This window comes from Suncus etruscus, chromosome 15 (genome assembly GCF_024139225.1).
Source record: "Suncus etruscus isolate mSunEtr1 chromosome 15, mSunEtr1.pri.cur, whole genome shotgun sequence".
NCBI lineage: Eukaryota > Metazoa > Chordata > Mammalia > Eulipotyphla > Soricidae > Suncus > Suncus etruscus.
The window spans coordinates 83,682,234-83,703,351 of record NC_064862.1 but is presented as its reverse complement, the minus strand read 5'-3'; the positions used below and the strand labels follow the sequence as shown (position 1 = coordinate 83,703,351).

Genomic DNA, 21,118 nt, shown 5'->3' with positions numbered 1-21,118 from the left:
GAGATAGCATGGAGGGCAAGGCATTTGCCTTTCATGTAGAAGGTCATCGGTTCAAATTCCGGTGTACCATATGGTCCCCCGAGCCTGCCAGGAGCAATTTCTGAGCATAGAGCCAGGAGTACTCCTGAGCGATGCTGGGTGTGACCCAAACACCCCCCAAAAAAATACTCCTAGCAGGCTTGGGGGACCATATGGGATGCTGGGTATCAAACCGGGTCGGCTGTTTGCAAAGCAAATGCTCTCCCCACTGTGCTATCACTCTGGCCCACATGATAGAAATTTTTTTTTTTTTTTTTTTTTTTTTTTTTTTTTTTTTTTTTTTGGTTTTTGGGTCTCACCCGGCAGTGCTCAGGGGTTACTCCTGGCTCCACGCTCAGAAGTCGCTCCTGGCAAGCACGAGGGACCATATGGGATGCCGGGATTCGAACCGATGACCTTCTGCATGAGAGGCAAACGCCTTACCTCCATGCTATCTCTCCGGCCCCTTTTTTTTTTTTTTTTTTTTTTTTTTGGTTTTTGGGGCATGATAGAAATTTATCTGGCTTTAGGCACATGCAAAGCAAACAACTCCATTCAGCACTGCCTCTTCAGTACCTTTTTTTTTTTTTTTTTTTTTTTTTGGTTTGTTTTGTCTGGGGGCCACACGGCTGTGCTCAGGGTTCACTCTTGACTCTGCACTCAGGGAAGATTCCTATTCTAATTCTATCCTTATTGTGGGGATGTTGGGAATCAAATTCAGGCCGACTGTTTGCAAAGCAAGCACACTACCCATTGTACTATCTCTTTGGCCCTTATATTCAATTTTTTTTCCCCAGAGTGATTCATGTAACACCCAATGATACTCAGGGACTATTCCTGGTTCTGTCTTCAGTGACTCCAGCTCAGGGTATGTGGTACTAGGGATCAAACAGGGTTGAATTCAGTCTTATCTCCTGTACTGTTTCTTGGACCAACACTCCCTCTCAATATACACATCATTCCTGGCCTATGCCTATATTCACTTTTTTTTTTGGGGGGGTCACACCTGGTGGCACTCAAGGGTTACTCTGGGCTCTGCACTCAGAAATTACTCCGGGCAGGCTCGGGGGACCTTATGGGATGTCGGGATTCGAACCACGGTTCGTTCTGGGTTGGCCGAGTGCAAAGTAAATGCCCTACCGCTGTGCTATCACTCTGGCCCCTCACTTTTATTTTTTTGAAAGGGGGTCAAACTCAGCAATGTTCAGTAATTATTCCAAACTCTGAACTCAGAAAGTGTTTGGGGGCAGATAGGATTATAGGACTTGAACCCGGATCACTAGCGTTCAAGACCAACACCCTACCCGCTGTATTATCTCTTTGGCCCCATATGATGTTCCAATTTTTTTTTTTTTTTTTACTTTGGGCCACACTCGGTGATGCTAAGGGCTTACTCATGGCTATGATATGATCGCTCCTGGCTTGGCGGACCATATGTCTCCGGTGGACATCGGGGATCGAACCGAGGTCCGTCATGGGTCATCTGCATGCAAGGCAAATGCCCTACCACTGCGCCATCGCTCTGGCTCCAGATATCTTTGAAGCACATGCCTAAGACAGGAGTTGCTGGTTTCTCTAGTTTATATCTTAGTGCCAAAAGGCCAATCCCTTTCTTCCCGGACTGCCCTGTCCCTAGGGGCAAAGAAAATTTTCATTCCTTAGGCTTTATTTCCCTTCATACCTGCCAGTACCCAGGGCTTACTCCTGGCTCTGGGCTCAAAGATCATTCCTGGTCTGTTTGGCCTTTATCTCATCTTTAAAAAAAAAAATGTAAATATGGGGCTGGAGAGATAGCATGGAGGTAGGGCATTTGCCTTGCATGCAGAAGGACGATGGTTCGAACCCCAGCACCCCATATGACCCCCGAGCCTGCCAGGAGAGATTTGTGAGCGTAGAGCCAGGAGTAACCCCTGAGTGCTGCTGGGTGTGACCCAAAAACAAACAAAAATGTAAACAAGTTTAATAGAATAGGCAGGGCTCTTGTCTTCCAGGAAGCGGAGCCTGGTTCCATCTCTAGGACCCCATTGGATCTCTAAAGTACGGCTCCTTCCAAAATAAAAACTTCAACAGATTCAACATTTTCCTTTTTCTTTTTTTTTTGAGGGGGGTTTCCAAAGGTGCGATTCTCAGCCAACAGACTAATGGCTAAGTGGTGGCACTGCTGGATGTTAGGAACCAAACAGGGGCCATGCCCTGTGATGCGGGGGGGGGGGGGGGAATTAGTGATGGTGGGGTTCAAATCAGGGTTCACAGGTTCTAACTTTTTTTGTTTTGTTTGTTTGTTTTTTGGGGTCACACCCGGAGGCGTTTAGGGGTTGCTCCCAGCTCTGTGCTCAGAAATCACACCTGGCAGGCTCGGGGACCATATGGGATGTCAAGATTCGAACCACCGTTCTTTCTGGATCAGCTGCGTGCAAGGCAAACACCCTGCCACTGTGCTATCTCTCTGGTTCCCACAGGTCCTAACTTGTATACTATCTCTGTACTCTTGTTTTGATTTTGGGGCCACATCTGGCAGTACTCAGGGTTTACTCCCAACTCCGTGCTCTGGGATCTCCCTAGTGTTGATGGGGGACCCTACGGTCAGTAGGAGATCAAACCTAGGGTGACCCTGTGCAAGGCAAGCGCCTTCCCCACTGGACTATTTCTTTTTTTGTTGTTTGTCTTTTGGGTCACACCCAGTGGCGCTCAGGGGTTCCTCCTGACTCTGCTCAGAAATCGCTCCTGGCAGGTAGGGGGACCAGATGAGATGCCGGAAATCGAACCCAGGTCTGTCCCAGGTCGGCTGCATGCCAGGCAAATACCCTACCGCTGTGCTGTCTGTCTGCCCTCACCCTGGACTATTGTGGATCCCAAGCCTAGAGTGGACCTATGTCCTTTTTCATACCCACATAACACAAATCTCATTTCCTGGCTTGGAACTGACTTTTTTAAATGTCTCCATGCTGGGGATAGTGGCCACTAAGGTTACTCTTGCACACACTATGTAGTTGTCCAGGGCCTCTGGTCCAGGGCCTGTCAGTTTCTGGAACACAGCAGGCACCCAGAAAACTAAACAGAATGAATGTGGAGGGGTAAGATATCAGGGCCTCAATTTTCCGGGGTGTGGCTGTGAATCTCAGCCCCGCCCATGCCCTAGGTCGGATAACTTGAGACATTCAGGACACATTCAGGATCAATCCAGGCCAGACTCAGGTTCTCAATTTCTTGGGGCAGCTTGGGCTTTTAGCTGCAGAAAAGGCGGAGCTGATGCTTCCAGGATAACCAGCTGGAGAAGGTCCACGTGGGCGCCCCGCCTACTTGGAGGCCACGCCCACGCCCCGCCCCGACCACTTTTATTCTACGAGGGGCGGGGTTTTTATAGGTCCCACCCATAGGGGCGTGGTTTATAGAAATGGTAAAATAAGGAAGTGGTAGGCGGAGTCTCGCAAAACTCTGACCACTCAGAGAAAAGAACCCCAGTCGTAGTGGGCGTGGCCGAATGACGCAAAGGGTGGGGTCCAGTCTTCTATTGGACGACTCGGTGTCGCCAAGGAAACGTGGGGTGGGCGGGGTTTGGTCTGGCTCGGCCCCCCTAGGGGCGTGGCTTCTGCCGGGACGCGGTGCTGCCGTCAGCTGACCGGCCGCCATCTTGTCCGCCATTTGCCAGCGGCGCGGCCCGAGCCGGAGCCGGAGCGGGAGCGGGAGCGGGAGCGGGAGCCGGAGCGGGTGCGGGAGCGCGGCCCGTCCGTGGGGGTCGCTGCGGCCGCCGCTTCCGCCGCCGCCGCCCGCGAGCCAGCTGCCGGCCTGGCCTGGGACCACCCGCCCCGCCGCGCGGCCGGCGGCGCAGCGCTTCGCGGGCGGCAGGTGCGGCCCCCCCGGCCCCCGCACGGGCCTCGGCCTTGGGGCCCCCCGGGGCTGCAGCCCGGCCGTCGCCGCGATGGCCCTCAAGATGGTCAAGGGCAGCATCGACCGCATGTTCGACAAGAACTTGCAGGACCTGGTGCGCGGCATCCGCAACCACAAGGAGGACGAGGTGAGCCGCGGGGTGCGGCCCGGCCCAGCCCCCCGAGCCTCCGGGGACACCGGCCTTACTCGGCGGCCCCACCACCCCAGGCTCAGAGCAGCAGCACACTGGAGCTTGGGGGCTGCGGCGGGGACCCCACCCACGGTCGGGAATCCGGCTCAGACTCTGCCCGAGGCCGGCCCGCCCGCCCGCTTCCAGCCTCAGTGCCTCAGTTTACCCACTCTGCTCCTGGGACTTGAGCTGCTGGCCCCCAAGACAGCGGGTGACGCCCCTGAGTGAGTGTCACCAGGAGTGGCCGGGCCCCTGCTCCGAACCAGGCCAGCACCCCCAGGCTGATTGGAGTGGGGACCCCTCCCTGCTCTCGAAGGGAAGCCCTAGCAGGCCCATAGCACCCCACCCAGGCAGTCAGGCCTCCCGAGCGGAGGATGGGGTTTGGGGGTGTCCCTGCTTGCACAGGGGAGGTGGGTTTTCTAAGTGAGCTCCCCCCTTCTTCTTGGCCACTGCTTCCTCCTCCCTGCCCCCTGCCCCCAACCTGTGACCTAGATTCAGACGGAAGAAGTGGGGGGTGTCTTCCTTCCATTCTCACTGCAGGGCAGGACCCAGCCGCTCTCCTCTCGGCATTCCAGGCCCCCTCCATATGTCACCCCCCACCCCTTCCTTCCATGGCTCTGATGCCGCATATCCGGATTCCTCCCCAGGCTCTGGGCAGCGCCTCCCTGGGAGTCCAGGGAAGTGGGGACCCTTGTTCCAGAGGAGGTGTCCCTATGCCGGTCCCTCACCCCGGAGCCAGGTCTGGGCTGGCCTCCTCCGTCGGTGGGTGGCCCGGTGACAGCTTGTCACTCGCTGCTGCTGCTGGCTTTGCTTCCACCGACGACGTGGCGCTCGCCTAGGTGCGCTCTGCTGGCGTCTTTGTCTGCGCCCAGCTTGCCCGCCGCCGCCTCCCCCACTGCCTGCCATGGTGGCTGTCACTGCTGCCCCTTCGGTGGGCTGGGTTTGGGGGTCGCCCCTCCCTCATGGGTAGGGTCCCTGGGCCCCATGGATGTCTGATGCTGTCTGAGCTGGAGGCCGAGCAGCGCTGTCTCTGGGGTCCTGGCCTGGCTGACACCTTCCTTGCAGCCACTGTCTCCCCGCTGAGTCACTTCCCACTCCCCCACTCCCCCAGCCCCCTGCAGTGTGTGCTGGGGAGTGATGGAAGGTGGGGGGGGCCTGTGGGGGGGCTCTGGAGGAGGCTTTGGGCCTACTTGCCATGCCACTCAGACCCCCTACAGTCCGACTCGGTCCTACCCTAGCCTGTGGCCCCTTTGGGGTTGGGGGTGATTTGTTCTGGCCCAAGAGACTAAGGTTTCTGTTCTGGTGACCTGGATCTGTAGGCATGGGGATGACTGAGAGAAACTCCCTAGTTTGGGCAGTGTTAACCCCCCCATCCCGTTCCTGCAGGCTGGGGGCTTCGGTTTGGTTTTATTGGACCACACCCCGGCAGTGTTCAGAACTGACTCCTCTTGGCTCTGCGCTCAGGGGATTCTAGGGGAGGTTGGGGCTAGAACGCAGGTTAGTAGCGGTCAAGGCCTCCCCACTGTGCCTCCAGCCTCTGAGTACATTTAATCCAGGTACAGCAGGGCTGTTGCTCGTCACCTTGGCTAGTTTCACCGGCACTTTGCATTTTTGGGGGAGTCTCTGTGTACTCCTCTCCCCACCCTGTCCCTTCAGTGTTGTAGAATGGCTAGAGTGAGAGTGGGGGGCTTTTTCTTGGCCCTGTGCTGTGGTGGCACAGTGGAACCCAAGGCTCCTGCACGCAAGGCGAGTGTCTTCCCCGCTGCCCTAGCTCTGGTGCTCTCTTGGGGTCCCGCTTCTGGTTGGCATGCTGGTGGCCCTGCATCCCCTTCAGTACATTATCAGGCTGCCATGTGGTGCTCAGAATGTGTGGGGTGCCAGGGATCCAGCTCCTGGCACAGGTTGGTACAATAGGTTGGACCGGCAACGACCCCTGAGCTGGGCCCAGGCCTGAGTCCTTTTCTGTACTGTGGATCTGAGAGTCCCTTGGGCTCAGCCTGTTGAGCAGATCCGGTTTTGCTTATGGGTTTCTGGGGCTGTTTTTTTGGGGGGAGTGGGGGGATAATCCTGCTGTTTAGGGTCCAGGAAGTGCCAGGATTAAACCCTGCCTGAGGGTTTCCAGGTTCTGTGTTGGTTCTGGAGTCCATGCGGGCCTGTTGCGGCTGTCAACCTGGTGCCTCCCTCTGCTCTCTCACTCCAGATCTGTCTGCATTGAGTTGGGCCTGAACACGCTGTCCCAGAACACCGTAACCTGGTCTCAGGAAACCCCACTTGGTTGTCCTCTTGGTTGGTGGGGGGGGGGGGTCCTAGCTTTTGGTAGGCCTGCACCATGCAGGTCTCCACTGGGCTCTGGCCCCCCAGGGTGCTGCCAAGCCTGGCTCTTGACTCACTGCTAATCTGTGCCCAGGGGAGCATGGACTCCCCCAAGTCAGGTGACTTGGCACTTGGGTCAGATCACGTGCTCTGAGAACCTGGAGACACAGCCTCGCCTCAAGTGGGAGGCCCGCATCCTCCAGCTCCTTGGACATGATTGAGCACCCTTGGATCCCACTGGGCCCTCCACCTCTCAGGTCCCCACTCCATCACACCTCCTGCCTTAGCATGTGGGGGCCCTTCTGGGGATATTGCACTGTGGACTGAGCTGGAAGAGGCCAAAGAGGGGGTTCCCAGGAGCCAGAGCATAGGGGCAGGCATGTGTGGGGATGCGGGACAGGTGTGTATGAGGATGGGTGTGTGATGTGGGAACCCCTGCTTCACCATCTCATGGGCTTGTTGCATGGACACCACCTCATCGAGTTGCTGCTAGCACCCCCGTTTGAGCTGGGGAAGGACACATGCACACACACACACACACACACACACACACATGCACACGATTGATCCCTAGGGATCCTCACACCACCCTGAGGTACCTGCCGGGGACAGGCCCCAGACACCATGAGGGTCCCTCTCCCCATTTACTCTCTCGTATTCTGCCCCAGGAGATGCTGGCCTGTCTGGAGCATCAGTCACGGTTATACTGGGGGTCCTGGAGCAGCCAGAGTGTCTCCCTCGATGCCAGGGAGCAGTGGCAAGGCTGTGGCAGATCATGGGATCTGGCCAGCAGGTGTGCTGGAAGGGGTAGCTTCCACCTGCTAACCAGTGACTGAGCCCCTGTTGAGCACTCACAGGACCCGGGTCTGTCTGTCCCTAGTGCATAGAAGACAGAGTCTGCCCTGCAGTGGGCATGGGTGGCTGTGGGTATGTTCTCAGACTGCAGTGTGGAGAGACATCACTCTCCTCCCTCCCCTGTGGGCTGGGCCAGGTATGTGGGGCCCACACTGTCACTACAGTGAACCCCAAGCCCAGCTGGGTGGGTTCTAGCCACCCTCATGGAGACCAAGTCGAGGCATGGTGTGAGGACCCATGTCCAGGCCTTTGGTGTCCCCTCGCTGCCACTAGTACATTTGGTGCCATCTAGGCCCTGGAGGCATTGAGGCTAAAGGCAACCCTGGGGACACAGTGCTGCCACTGAGAGCCCCAGTTGCAGGGAACCTCCCACCCTCCAGCTCTGCAAAGGTTCGTCTTCCTTACAGTCAAAGGCTTGGGGCCCTGCTAATATCTGGCCATGTTGGACACAGCGGGGGCCCAGCAACAGCTACTCCCTGCTGTGTGTGAGGACTACTAGCTTGAGGAAACCCTGTCTGGAACCCCAGTACAAGAAAGGAAGGGCAGAGACAGGAGTGGCTCAAAGGGTTGATTGAGTGTGGGCTCTGCCTGAGGGGCCGATGCATCCCCAGCACCACCAGGAGAGACCCCTGAGCACTGTTAGGCGAACCCAATGCCAAACAAAAAAGGGGAGGAATTACAGAGTGGAAGGATGAGTGAGGGAATGAATGAATGGAGAGCTGGCATTACTGGCCTCATTGGCTCCTGGACTGGCCAGGGATGATAGCCCCCAGGGTGAGGTCTCTGGAACTCTCCTCCAGGACTGGGTTGGCTGAGCAGCCACGTGCTGCAAGTGGCGTGCCCTTCCCCCCCATGGACAGTTGTGCCAGACTCCCCACTCCACATCCTCCAGGTGCCTGTCCAGCTGCCGTTCCTGGGCCCCCCCGCAGTCCGTTGTGAGCTGGGAAACAATAAATGTGGGTCAGGGCTCTCCTGGAAGGGATTATTCAGAGGCTTATGAACAGCACCAGAAAGGGGCAGGGGGGCACAAGTGGGGTCAAGGGACCCCACAGATTCCCCTCAGGCAGGGCTGGGCAGCCTCTTCTTCATCCTGGATACAAGTGAGGGAAATGGGCCTGGGATCAGATGCGCATAGCCCACCTGAGTTCAGTCCTTTGCACCTCATAGGGTCCCCAAGCCCCACCAGGAATGAGCCCTGAGTCAGAAGTCAGTTCCAAGCATTGCTGGGTGTGGTCCCTCAAATAAATAAATCAAATGTCAGCTGATAAGGAGAATAGAGAAGTGTTCTGTATTCTTTGCTCTTGGAGTGGTGGGGATTGGACTCAGTCTTTTTTTTAATTATTTGAGATAGATTTTTTTAATTTTTATTATTCATTTTGAGGGGTTGAACCACACTTGGCGGCGCTCAGAGGTTACTTCTGGGTCTGTGCTCAGAAATCATTCCTGGCAGGCTCAGAACCATATGGTTGCGGGGGTTTGAACCCAGGTCCATCCTATACAAGGCAAACACGTTACTGCTGTGTTATCACTCTGGCCCCTGAACTCAGTCTTAAGTAGTGAGGTATGAAGAAAAATGTAATGTTAGGGGACATCTAACTGTGCTCAGGGGTCTCTGGGTGCTGCTGGGGACAGAGAGGATCATGCAACAAATAGGTGCCTCACCCGATAGTCCTCTCTTACCCTTTTAAACCATTTTTTAGACCTCTTGGTACCTCCCAAATTTAACAAATGGTTTTCGGGTGCTTGAGGTTGGGACAGGTACAATCTCCCTGATCCCCCAAGCACCTTGGGGCAGCTCCCCTCCCAGTAGGGTGCTGGCTCTGGTGGGTCCCCCTGGACCTGTGGGCCTTGCCCTGGCTTGTCTGCGCCCCCTAGTGCCCTCCTGTGCCCCTGCCCTGTACCTGTTCCCTTTCGTGGTCCCTCGTCTTCTGTTAGTGGCCCCCAATACCTCACTGCATGATGCTGTCATCTCCTGCTTCTGTCCCAGGCCCAGGTCCTGCTGAGTTCAGGCTCTGGTGCCCCTAGGGAATCTGGCAGCCTCCTGGGCCTGGCATACTCAGCTGCTTATTGTTCGTGTGGCATTCCCTCACTTTGGGGAGGGTGAAGCTATAGCTTGAAGGGTTGTCCTGGGCTGGAAGGGGCTCTGAAATTCGGGGATGGGAGGCCATCCTGCACTGGGCCTGGGGCATGGAGCTGCAGGGTTGCACATGGAGGCCATGCAGGCCCAGCTTCCTCTGCACCTTTAGCTTGTCTGTGGAAACAGTCGGGCTCTCCAGGAGGGCCAGACTCCCCAGACACAGCCCTGGCCTGCACGTGCCATGTGACTGCTACCTCTCAGAGCAGCCCCCCCTTCCCAGGTGGACCTGGGCATGGGCACTGAGCCTTGCCGTGTCCTACTAGGGCAGCACCAGAAACCATCACATGTATCAGGCACTCCCGGTGACCCTTGGGACCTGTCCCAGAGGAGGGGTTCCTGCCCAGTGGCTTTGGGGGTGCCTGTGGGGGTCCCTTACTGAACATGGGGACCCAGAGCCCTCTAGCACGGGGCAGGTGGGTGTGAGAGAGCAGCCCCTCAGGACTGGGGACCTGTGACAGGCTGGCAACCACTATAGCCTTGTTGCCATCCCCTTTTTTTCTCTCTCTGTTGTTTGGTCTCATTGGGGCCCGTGAGTTTTTTCTTGCTTGGGGCAGCCCTGCACAGACACCCTGGCTCTAACTGGGGTGGGGTGGGGGCAGCTGGCTACACCTGCTGTTCAGCTTCTATCCCTAAGTTGTCTTTGTCACCGTCTTGAGTTTGTCCTCTGGTCCTGACACTCGCTCAGGGCAGGTCCCGAGGCATGAAGGCCTCCCCACCCTCCACCTATGCCCTGCACCCAGGACTGTGATCTCGCTCTCTGCTGGGTGCCCCCACCCTGCACCCCCAGGACCGAGAGGGCTCATCTCTGGATCTGAGACCCGACTTAACCCGCTTCATCTCTTCCTCCTCTACTTATGGGCCTTGAAACCAGAGGAGCCTGGGGAGGATTCGATATCGCCCTGGATGTCACTCTGGGCCATGGAACATTCATGAGCGCCAGTCCTGGACAAGGCTCAGTGGTTCCCGGGGTGGCTGACCCCGTCTCGCTCCTCTTCCCACAGAGCTAGGTCCAGGTCCTGCCTGTCTCAGTGCTTTCCCCTCATGTGGGTCCGTCTGTGCCTGTGCCCCTCTCACTAGTGTGGTCTCTCCGCTGTGGACTAGGGAATGCCCTGAGCCCAGCTGGGGGAGTCTAAGAGTGGAACATGCATCTGCTAGTTCATTTGCAGCTCTGGCTTGATCCCTGATCCCATGGGCTCCCCCCTACTACCTGAGTGAAGACAGGGTTCCCCTGGGACCAGGAGATCAAGTTCTGGGCTGCACATAGTTGGGCTGGGTCTCAGGTCTAGGGGCCAGAATGACAGCACAATGGGGAGGACACTGGTCTGGATTCCATCTTCACCAGCCCAGAGGGTTCCCCAAACTCACCAGAAATGATTCCTGAGCCACAGAGCTAGGGGTCTGTGTACTACCAGATGTGGCCCCCTAACCCAAAATCCCACAAAAAAAAAAATAAAAACCAAACCAGTGCATTCTCCCGAGGCAGAGCGATTGGAATTGGGAGCCCAGATGATCCTGCTGCAGAGCTCAGAGCTCGGGACCGCCAGCACCGGCCCTCCTGAGGGAGCCCCCCTTCATTCCACACCTCTCAGCTGTCCATGGGGGGGGTCCTTAGTGGGTTGTCCATGCTCTTCCTCCAGGCCAAGTATATCTCCCAGTGCATTGATGAGATCAAGCAAGAGCTGAAGCAGGACAACATCGCCGTGAAGGCCAATGCCGTGTGCAAGCTCACCTATGTGAGTGCCCTGTGCCCTCTGCCCGCCTGGCCACCTATCCATCTGTCTGGACATACCCGTCTCTCTGGCCTTCTGCTGTTGTTCCTTTGTTCCCCAGCTGTCTTCTGTCTCTCGCTCTCTCCCTTTCTTCTGTCCATTCCCAGCCATCCTTCCATTCGTGGACCTGTCTTCTGTCCTCTTACCTGTGTGTGTGCGTGTGTGTGTCTGTCTGTGTTTGTTTGTATCTTGGGGCTACACCACAAGGGAACCACGAGGTCCCAGGGACGGAGCCCAGATCCCCACAGCACCTGTGCGGTGCCCTTTGCCTGGTCTCCCAGCCACTGCCGAGTGCCTCATGTCTGTTCCTCATGGTCTTTCCCTCCACCAGGCAGGCATGGGGGTCATCTGCTTGGGGTCTGGCTAGTGGGGAGAAGACTGGTTGGTGCTTGCGGGGCCCAGAACATCTGAGGTCCTTGTCCACTGGAGTGTGACAGCAACAGGTGGGGAAGTAGAGTCATGGTAGAGCTTTTCCCAGCAGCCTGTGGGCCTTGTGTCCACAGTCCAGGACTGGATTGTGTGAGGCTCTCCAATGACGGTTCCCCCAATCCCCTGACCCACAGTTACAGATGCTGGGGTATGACATCAGCTGGGCCGCCTTCAATATCATCGAGGTGATGAGCGCCTCCAAGTTCACATTCAAGGTGCCTGTGCCTCCCCTCCCATTCTCTCCCTTCCCCCGTGACTCCATCCCTGATAAGAGGTGTCCACAGGGCTCCCCCCTCACCCTGCCTTGTCACCTACAGCGCATCGGTTACCTGGCGGCCTCACAGTGCTTTCACGAGGGCACTGATGTCATCATGCTCACCACCAACCAGATCCGAAAGGTGTGTCCACGACCCCTGCTGCCGCTGGCCCTCTGGTGGGGGGACTTTATCCTTTCTGGATTTTAGTAACCCGGCCTGAGCTAAATTCCTCCAGCACCGCCAGGTGTCGCTGCTGAGCCCAGAGCCGGGACTTGCCCCCCCCCCCATGATAGGATTGATGGGGTGCCTTCCCCAGGGCCTCTGCAATAGCACAGCAGGGAGGTGCTTGTTGTGTATGTGGGCGACCCAGGTTCACTACCTCCCACCTTTTAAGGTCCCTTGAGCACTGCCAGGAGTAATCTTTTTGCATCATCGGTATGACCCAAAACATAAAATAAAGGGGCACCTCCCAGCCAGTGCTGGGCCTGGTGCAGGTCTGATGCAGATGTGTATGTCAGGCCCCACCACACAGAGTTCTGGGAACTGTGGGGGTCGGGGATGGACCCCAGGTCTGTGGACATGCCAAGCAAGCTGCCATGTGCCCTGGGGCTCCGGATTCCAGGCAGGGCAGTGACGCCCCTACCCCTACCCCCACAGGACCTGAGCAGCCCCAGCCAGTATGACACGGGTGTCGCACTTACCGGCCTGTCCTGTTTTGTCACCCCAGATCTTGCCAGGGACCTGGCTAACGACATCATGACATTGGTGAGTGAAGTGGGAGGAGCAGCCTTGGGGATACCCAGAGTGAGGTTGAGGTCACAGATGCTCAGCTGAGGTAGTGGCCCCCATCTGTGCCTCTGGCCTGGTCCTTCTGAAGAGGGTCGGGTGATGAAAGCAGCCCAGGGGTTAGGCAGGGACTTTTTCTGGTTATTGGGATAAAGGGCCCCATGTAGATGGACAAGCAAGGCTAGGCAGGACAGGGAGAGTGGGAACCCAGGTTGGGAGGTGACAGTGAGGACCGGGTGGGGCAGGCACAGGCAGCCATATGACACTCCTGCTCCCCACAGATGTCACACACAAAGCCGTACATCCGGAAGAAGGCTGTGCTCATCATGTACAAAGTCTTCCTCAAATACCCCGAGTCTTTGCGCCCCGCCTTTCCCCGCCTCAAGGAGAAGCTAGAGGACCCGGATCCTGGTTCGTGTTGGTGTGAGGGTCCCCAAAATGGGCCCACAGGGACTGGGATATGGGGCTGTCTCAGTAGCCAAGGGGATCTCACTGGCTGCAGAGCTGTCGGGATGGGGTGAGGGGTCTCTGCTGCTCTTGAACTCCTTGGTCTCAAGGATCAGACAGCCCTTGTGAGGGGAGCAGCAAGTGCAGTATTGGGGTACATCCTGCCCTCTTCCCCAAGGACCCAGTGGCGGGGTCTTTAGCCTTTTTGAGCCTCCTTCCTGGAGACACCCCATGGAGCTGACCTGTTCCCCCAGGTGTCCAGTCAGCCGCCGTCAATGTCATCTGCGAGCTGGCCCGGCGCAACCCCAAGAACTACTTGTCCCTCGCCCCCCTTTTCTTCAAGCTCATGACCTCGTCCACCAACAACTGGGTCCTCATCAAGATCATCAAACTGGTAAGTCCTGTGGTGCCAGGGGTGGTGCTGGGGGGGTCATGAGGGGCAGTGCTGACCCTGCTCTGTTGCTCCCCCTAGTTTGGTGCTCTCACCCCCCTGGAGCCCAGGCTGGGGAAGAAGCTGATCGAGCCGCTCACCAACCTCATTCACAGGTGGGCTTGGGGTGCCTGCCTGCACCCTCAGTCTAGACCCCTGACCTTCACTACCCTCCTGGCCCCTCACCCAAGCCCCCTTACTCTCCACCCCAGATCCTCTGTCCCACCCCACCCCCTCCTCTGCTTCCCCACAGACCTACTCTCTGGGTTTGGCGACTCATCCACGCGTCTTCCCTTGTCCTCCATGATGGTGGGACCCAGCTGGCCTCAGACACCTTATAGAATGGGAGGGTGTGGGGTCTTTCATCCAGGGGGCCTGTCTAAGATGAGGGAGGCGAGGCAGATGGTGGGGAGCAGATCTGTCACCCCACCTCTCACTCACGCTCTGTCCCCAGCACTTCGGCCATGTCACTGCTGTATGAGTGTGTGAACACCGTCATTGCAGGTGAGCTGCAGGGGTTGGTGTTTGGGGGTCTGGGCTGCTCCCTTCTCTGTCCGGGTGGGGGCCTAGAGGACAGCAGTGCACCCCTCCCTATCCCTGCTCCCCTAGGGTGGGGGTGGCACCACTGACCCAGCCCCTCTGTTCCAGTTCTCATCTCGCTGTCTTCCGGAATGCCCAACCACAGTGCCAGCATCCAGGTACGCCCCATGGCACAGACCCCTTCTGGGACCTTCTGGGGTCCCCTGCCCCGGCTTCTGGCTGCTGGCTTACTGAGTTGCCATCCTCCACTGTGCAGCCCCCCAGGCTTCCTGTCCCCTCCTGGGTCCCACTAGTAGCTGTGTGGTCAGGTTCTCTCTCTGGTAGCTCCCCAGTGAACCCCCGGGCTGGGCAGTTGGGGAGTAAACGGCGGTGTCTCCCCTCTGCAGCTCTGTGTCCAGAAGTTGAGGATTTTGATCGAGGATTCAGATCAGAACTGTGAGTAACTCTCCTGGCCCTACAGTCCCGGGCCTGTGATTAACACCCCTGAGATCCCCAATCTGCTCAGGCCAGGGGAATGAGGACAGACATTGGACAGGGCCCCCTTCTAGGGATCATAGACTTGGGACAGGTTGGGGGTGGAACCGCCTCTCTCATCCTTAGATGGATCATGGAGGTTTGCAGTCCACCTGGGGCCCAGCCCAAAGGCCTGGGTGGCATCTGGTGGGTTCAGGCTTTGTGTTTGCTGTTCGTGGTATAGACAACTCCGCGTCAGGTTGTGGGGACATCTGTTGGGGCCTGACCTGACCGTCTCTCCTGTCCTCCCTTCCTGCAGTGAAGTACCTGGGCCTCCTGGCCATGTCCAAGATCCTGCGGACACACCCCAAGTCTGTGCAGGCCCACAAGGACTTAGTTCTGCAGTGTCTGGATGACAAGGATGAGTCAATCCGCCTGCGGGCCTTGGATCTGCTGTATGGGATGGTGCGTGTCCCCCTCCACCCCCATATTCCCATCCTCCCATATCCACATCCCTGAGGCCCTGGACCTGCTGTTCGGATAGTGCTTCCTCATCATTGCCCCGGCCCCCCACAGGTATCTAAGAAGAACTTGATGGAGATAGTGAAGAAGCTTATGAGTCATGTGGACAAGGCAGAGGGCACCACGTATCGGGACGAGCTGCTCACCAAGATCCTTGACATCTGCAGCCAGTCCAACTACCAGCATATCACCAACTTTGAGTGGTACGGGGCGGGCTCTGAACAACCGAAGCATTCCTCCCTTTTGTGGACATACCCAGAGTGCCCATAGTGCGCTCCCCCCTCATGAGCTGCCCTACCTGCAGGTACATCAGTGTCCTGGTAGAGCTGACTCGACTGGAGGGCACGCGGCACGGCCACCTCATTGCAGCACAGATGCTGGACGTGGCCATCCGTGTGAAGGCCATCCGTGGCTTTGCCGTGTCGCAGATGGCCCTGCTGCTGGACAGCGCCCACCTGCTCACCAGCAGCACCCAGCGCAACGGCATCTGCGAGGTGCTCTATGCCGCCGCCTGGATCTGCGGGGAGTTCTCCGAGTAAGCCTAGGGAAAGCCCCATCCAAAAGCACCGACACAGACACACACACACCTCTTGGGCCTTTGTTTGCAGGCAGGGGGTTGGGGGTGAGCACACCCCAACAATGCTCAGGGATCACTCCTGGGGGGACTCAAGGGGACCTTATGAGATGCTGGGATTGAACCCAGGTCAGCCATGTGCAAGGCCATGCCCTCCCTGCAGTGCTCTGGCTCCAGCCTCTCATTGGTTCTTACGCACATGGGCACTGACACACACACCTCTCAGTGACACAGGCACAGACACACCAGGAGGTCATGCCCCCTGACCTCTGGCTCCCTTAGTGCTTCCTCTACGGTGTTCTTCTCCACTTACTCACTGTGGTTGCTACCGGGTGAAGGAACAAGTACCCCCACGACCCTCCCCTTAATTCCTTCAGCAACCCCTTATGATCCCCATCCTCAGCTGGCCTTTCCCCTCAGGCACCTGCAGGAGCCCCAGCAGACGCTCGAGGCCATGCTGCGGCCACGGGTGACGGCACTGCCAGGCCACATTCAGGCCGTGTATGTGCAGAACGTGCTGAAGCTGTATGCGGCGCTCCTGCGGCAGCGCGAGCAGGCGGGCGAAGCGGCAGCAGCACAGGCAGCATCACAGCTTCTGGCCGAGCGGCTGCCACAGTTCGTGCAAAGTGCAGACCTGGAGGTCCAGGAGCGGGTGAGCATGGCTCACTGAGAACCTAGTAGGCTTTGGGGACAGGGGGGTGTCTCCCCTTCCCACATCCTCATCCGCGGCCCCATTGCCTTCCTGCCCTGTAGGCGTCCTGCGTCCTACAGCTGGTAAAGCACGTCCAGAAGCTGCAGGCCAAGGATGTGCCAGTGGCCGAGGAGCTAAGTGCCCTCTTTGCAGGCGAACTCAACCCTGTGGCCCCCAAGGCCCAGAAGAAGGTCCCAGTGCCCGAAGGGTGAGTCACAGCCTAGAAGAAAGCCTGGTGTGCAGGGGTACTGACGTCCCACGGTGGATGGGACCTGGTGGGCTGCCTTGTGACCTGGCTGTGTCCTACAGGCTGGATCTGGATGCCTGGATCAACGAGCCGCCATCAGACAGTGAGTCTGAGGAGGAGCCACCCCGGGCCATGTTCCAGGACGAGGAGCAGCGCCAGGCCCGTCAGCGGCCACCTGAGGTGGACGAGGAGGAGCTGGCCCGTGTGAGCATGCCCTGCCTGCCGGACTTTGGGGCAGCCCCCCATTTCCATGGCTAAACCACAGTGGGGAACTAACCGTGCCTTTCCCCGCAGCGCCGAGAGGCCCGTAAGCAGGAACAGGCCAACAACCCCTTCTACATCAAGAGCTCCCCGTCACCTCAGAAGGTAAGGGGCCCCTGTCAGGGCACGGATCCCCAGTCCCCTCACATGTAAGCAGGGTGCTGACCAGGGACACCCCCCTGCCACTTGCTCTGCAGCGCTACCAGGACACTCCAGGTGTGGAGCACATTCCCGTGGTGCGCATTGACCTCTCGGTGCCGCTCAAGGTCCCAGGCAAGTGTATCCCCTGCACTCCCACCCCTGTGAGTTTCCCCCTATGCCCCCAGCCCACCCTGTGCCCTGGGGCACCAGCTGTGACCTGGTGCCCGCAGGCCTGCCCATGTCAGAGCAGTATGTGAAACTGGAGGAGGAGCGGCGCCAGCAGCAGCGGCTGGAGAAGGACAAGAGGCGGAGGCGGCGGAAGGAGCGGGCCCCACGAGGCAAGACCAAGGCCCCACGCCACAGCTCTGCACCCACCGAGAGTGATGAGGACATCGCCCCAGCCCAGCGGGTGGACATCGTCACTGAGGAGATGCCTGAGGTGTGTGGGGGCTGTCAGGGCCTGGAGGGGATCTTCTAGGGCCCAGTAGGGACCAGGCTGTTAGGAAGAATCTGTTTTCGACCCCCTCCCCAGAATGCACTACCCAGTGACGAGGAAGACAAGGACCCCAACGACCCCTACAGGGCCCTGGACATCGACCTGGATAAGTGAGTGCAGGACTGGGGCCAGACCCCTGAGACCTTTGATGACCCCATACCTTGACCCCTGCTCTGGGCTCCCAGGATGTGATGTCCCAACCCTGGGCAGGCAAGCCAGACAAAGCCTTCACTCCACACCCCAACAGGCCCTTAGCTGACAGCGAGAAGCTGCCTGTGCAGAAGCATCGACACCCTGAGCCCTCTCAGTCACCTGAGAAAGAGGATACCCCAGTGGTGACCAAGAGCAAGAAGCCCAAGAAGGAGAAGAAGCACAAAGAGAAGGAGAAGAAGGAGAAGAAGAAAAAGAAGAAGGAGAAGAAGGAGGAGGAAGAGGAGAAGGTGGGTCTGGCCGGCTGTAGTTTAAGCTGTAGCTATGGCCGTGTCCCGACTGCTGCTGTCACATGCTGCTATGCTTATAGGCCGATGATCTGGACTTCTGGCTATCCCCACCGCCTGCTGCTCCGACCCCGGCCCCGGCCCCAGCCCCGGTATGGTTCCCCCAGGTTGGCTGAGTTGAGTGTAGGTTGGGTCTGGGATTGCCTTGGGAAACCTGGGCTGGGGTGTGTGTGCTATAGGAAGTCACAGTGGGGTCACCCTTGAGCCCTTGACCCCCTGGTCATACAGGAAGAACCCGGGATGAGCACCGTGGCCCCTACCCCAAAGGAAGACCTTGAGGACGCCCAGAAAGAGGAACCAGAGGAGGAGGAGCAGCCAGATACTGAGAAGGTAGAGCTGGTGGGCCCCATATTGCCCCACTCGCTGCCTTTCCAGAGCATTCCACCCCCTAAAGGAAGCCAATTGGTCCAGATCGATACTACAGTGGGTGGGGCGTTTGCCATTCATTTGTACTGGGTTCCATCCCCTAGAACCATCTGAGTGATCCCTTAGCACACAGCCAGGAGTCAGGACTGAGCACTGCAGGGCATACACATATCAGATAAGTAGGAAGCCCCATGTAGGGCTGTGATGTGACCCAGTACTCACGCCCCAGCTCTTTATGCTGGGGTCCAGGGCACCCCCTCCCATTCCTGCCCTCATACACTCATTTCTTGTTCTGAAGAGGGATTGCTTTTTACTGGGTTCTGGATGTTATCAGGGGTACCTGTGTGATGTGGGGGCTCATGTGGGACTCCGACTGGCCCCAGTGAGGGCCCCAGGGATAATTGGTCCCTCGCTGAGATTGGGGTATGAGCTGCACCCTGCTGCTCCTCAGAAATCCAGGCATAAGAAGAAGCACAAGAAGGAGAAGGAGGAGCGGCCCAAGGACAAGAAGAAATCCAAGAAGAAAAGGGTGCCAGGCGAGGGGGCACCAGGGCCACTGGAGAACGGGGCACTGGAGGAGGAGGAGGAGGAGCCCCTCCCGGTGAGGTCACTGGGTGTGGGGATCCCTCAGAAGCCAGCCCCAGCCCCGTGCCCCCTCTGAGGCCTCTGCTGTCTCCTGCAGCCTATGTCCAGCTACTCCCTCCTGGCCGAGAACTCATATGTGAAGATGGTGAGCACGTGTGCAGCCACAGCTTGGTGCAGCTGGGAGGGGGACGCAGGTGTGCCGCAGGTGACTCACTACCCTGACTTGGCCTGTAGACGTATGATGTACAGGCCAGCCTGCAGAGTGACAGTCAGGTGACCGTGTCAGTGGTCCTGGAGAACCAGAGCGACAGCTTCCTCAAGAGCATGGAGCTCAACGTGTTGGACTCACTCAACGCCAAGCTGGCCCGGCCCGAGGGCTCCTCTGTGCACGATGGCGTCCCTGTTCCTTTCCAGTTGCCCCCCGGTAAGCAGGGGGCTGGGGTGCACCTTGCTAGGCTCCCCGCACCCCAAGCCCAGGCTGCTCAGCTCCATGCCTCCTGGCCCTGCAGGCATCTCCAATGAAGCGCAGTTCGTCTTCACTGTCCAGAGCATTGTCATGGCACAGAAGCTCAAGGGCACCCTGTCCTTCATCGCCAAGGTACCCTGACCTTCCTGCGGGCGCTCCTTGCCTCCAGGTCTGTGCCCCTCACCCCTGCTCCCCCTCTGCAGAATGACGAGGGCTCCACGCACGAGAAGCTCGACTTCCGGCTGCACTTCAGCTGCTCCTCATACCTGGTCACCACCCCGTGCTACAGGTGCCCAACCCGTTGCCCCTGAAATGCTGCTCTGGGCCGTTCCTGGTAGTGCCTGGGGGTGTGTGTGCTGCTGACTTTGGGGTTTAGGGTCATGTGCTCCAGCTGAGCTGCCCGCCTCCACCTCTGCCCTTTGCTCCTGCCACAGTGACGCCTTTGCCAAGCTCCTGGAGTCTGGGGACCTGAGCGTGGCCTCCATTAGGGTGGATGGCATCAGCATGTCCTTCCAGACCCTGCTGGCCAAGATCTGCTTCTACCACCATTTCTCAGGTAAGGGCCCTCCTCGGGTCCAGCCATCCTTGTGGGCTCCCCCTCCTCCCCCACCCCCATGGCCACTAGCCTCAGACACGCACATGTGCCCTTGCAGTGGTGGAACGGGTGGATTCCTGTGCATCCATGTACAGCCGCTCTGTCCAGGGCCACCACGTCTGCCTGCTGGTGAAGAAGGTGAGTCCTGCCCCCTGCTCACCCACCCCGTGAATCCCCCTGGCACACTCGAGACCAACCCCAAGCCTCCCCACCCCTGCAGGACGAGAAGTCTGTGTCAGTGGATGGGAAGTGCAGTGACCCCACGCTGCTGAACCACGTCCTGGAGGAAGTGCGAGCCACGCTGGCCCCATGCTGAGCCAGCCACGCCCTAGATTTCTCTAGATTCTTCTTCCCAACTTTATTTCGTCAGCAGCCCTGAGGCCGCAGGACTGCCAGGAACAGTTAGGGGCTCATGGGGTGGCCCCGGCACGTGGGCTTCTGTGAAGTCGGCCAAGCCCCGCGGGTCCCCCAAGAACCTGCCGGCTCAGGGCCATGCCTCGGGGCCCCAGTAGGGCTGCCCTAGGGTTCCCGCTGTCCTTGCTGCTTTCCATGTGTCTCCCATTCGCAGAAGTGTGTCTGGTTCGGTGTTGTTTGGGGTCCAGATCTCCCCCTTGTCACTGAACACTCCCTGGGGTGGTCCGTTGTTGGGGGGACGTTGGCCGGCCACCCCTTTCCCTGCCTCAACGCCGCCGTAGCATGTAGAGTCTCTCTCCAGCCCCCGCGGCGCGGCACCCCAGGAACTGCCCCATGACATTCCCATTCAGGAGCCGCACACACTGTGCGAGTGTCCAGATGATCAATAAACTCCTAAAGCCGCAGCTCTGCCCTTCTGCCCACTCGCCTGCACTGCTCCCACTCCTGGGTTCCCTCCCTGGCTTGGGAAGGAATGTCTTGTATTAGAAGGGGGCTGACCCCCTGCGTGTGGTTTGAATCCTCTGGATCACTCCTGAAGGGCAGGTGGATAGGGATCCCAAGCTGTAATCTCTGGGCAACCGACACCCCCCTCCCATTTTAGGAGGATTCATCCTTGAGCAGCAGAGCCTTAGGCTTTGAGAAGAGGCCAGAGCAGGGAGAGCCATTATTAGTACCGTGGGTGGGAATCTGATTCCCAAATGCAGAGGAAAACCCTGATACTACTAGTAGGTCCCCCTAGGGAAAACAGCCAGAACAGACCCTGTAATGGCCT

The 21,118-nt window shown here is 58.2% G+C and overlaps 1 protein-coding gene across 1 annotated transcript; it reads left to right on the top strand.

The window, feature by feature from the left end:
- The first annotated feature begins 3,864 nt into the window (after positions 1-3,864).
- On the top strand, positions 3,865-20,750 carry AP3D1 (adaptor related protein complex 3 subunit delta 1). The gene is given in 32 exon segments (XM_049787965.1): positions 3,865-4,033; positions 11,018-11,113; positions 11,713-11,793; positions 11,896-11,976; positions 12,493-12,600; positions 12,903-13,032; positions 13,323-13,462; positions 13,541-13,614; positions 13,953-14,002; positions 14,147-14,196; positions 14,425-14,473; positions 14,811-14,956; positions 15,068-15,216; positions 15,318-15,548; positions 16,008-16,239; positions 16,341-16,486; positions 16,588-16,729; positions 16,820-16,891; positions 16,984-17,059; positions 17,158-17,366; positions 17,460-17,533; positions 17,671-17,863; positions 17,944-18,047; positions 18,166-18,250; positions 18,738-18,887; positions 18,969-19,016; positions 19,106-19,295; positions 19,381-19,469; positions 19,541-19,626; positions 19,772-19,893; positions 19,991-20,070; positions 20,153-20,750. Coding segments are annotated over 32 exon segments (3,675 nt in total). The 5' UTR covers positions 3,865-3,937; the 3' UTR covers positions 20,249-20,750.
- The last annotated feature ends 368 nt before the right edge of the window (positions 20,751-21,118 follow it).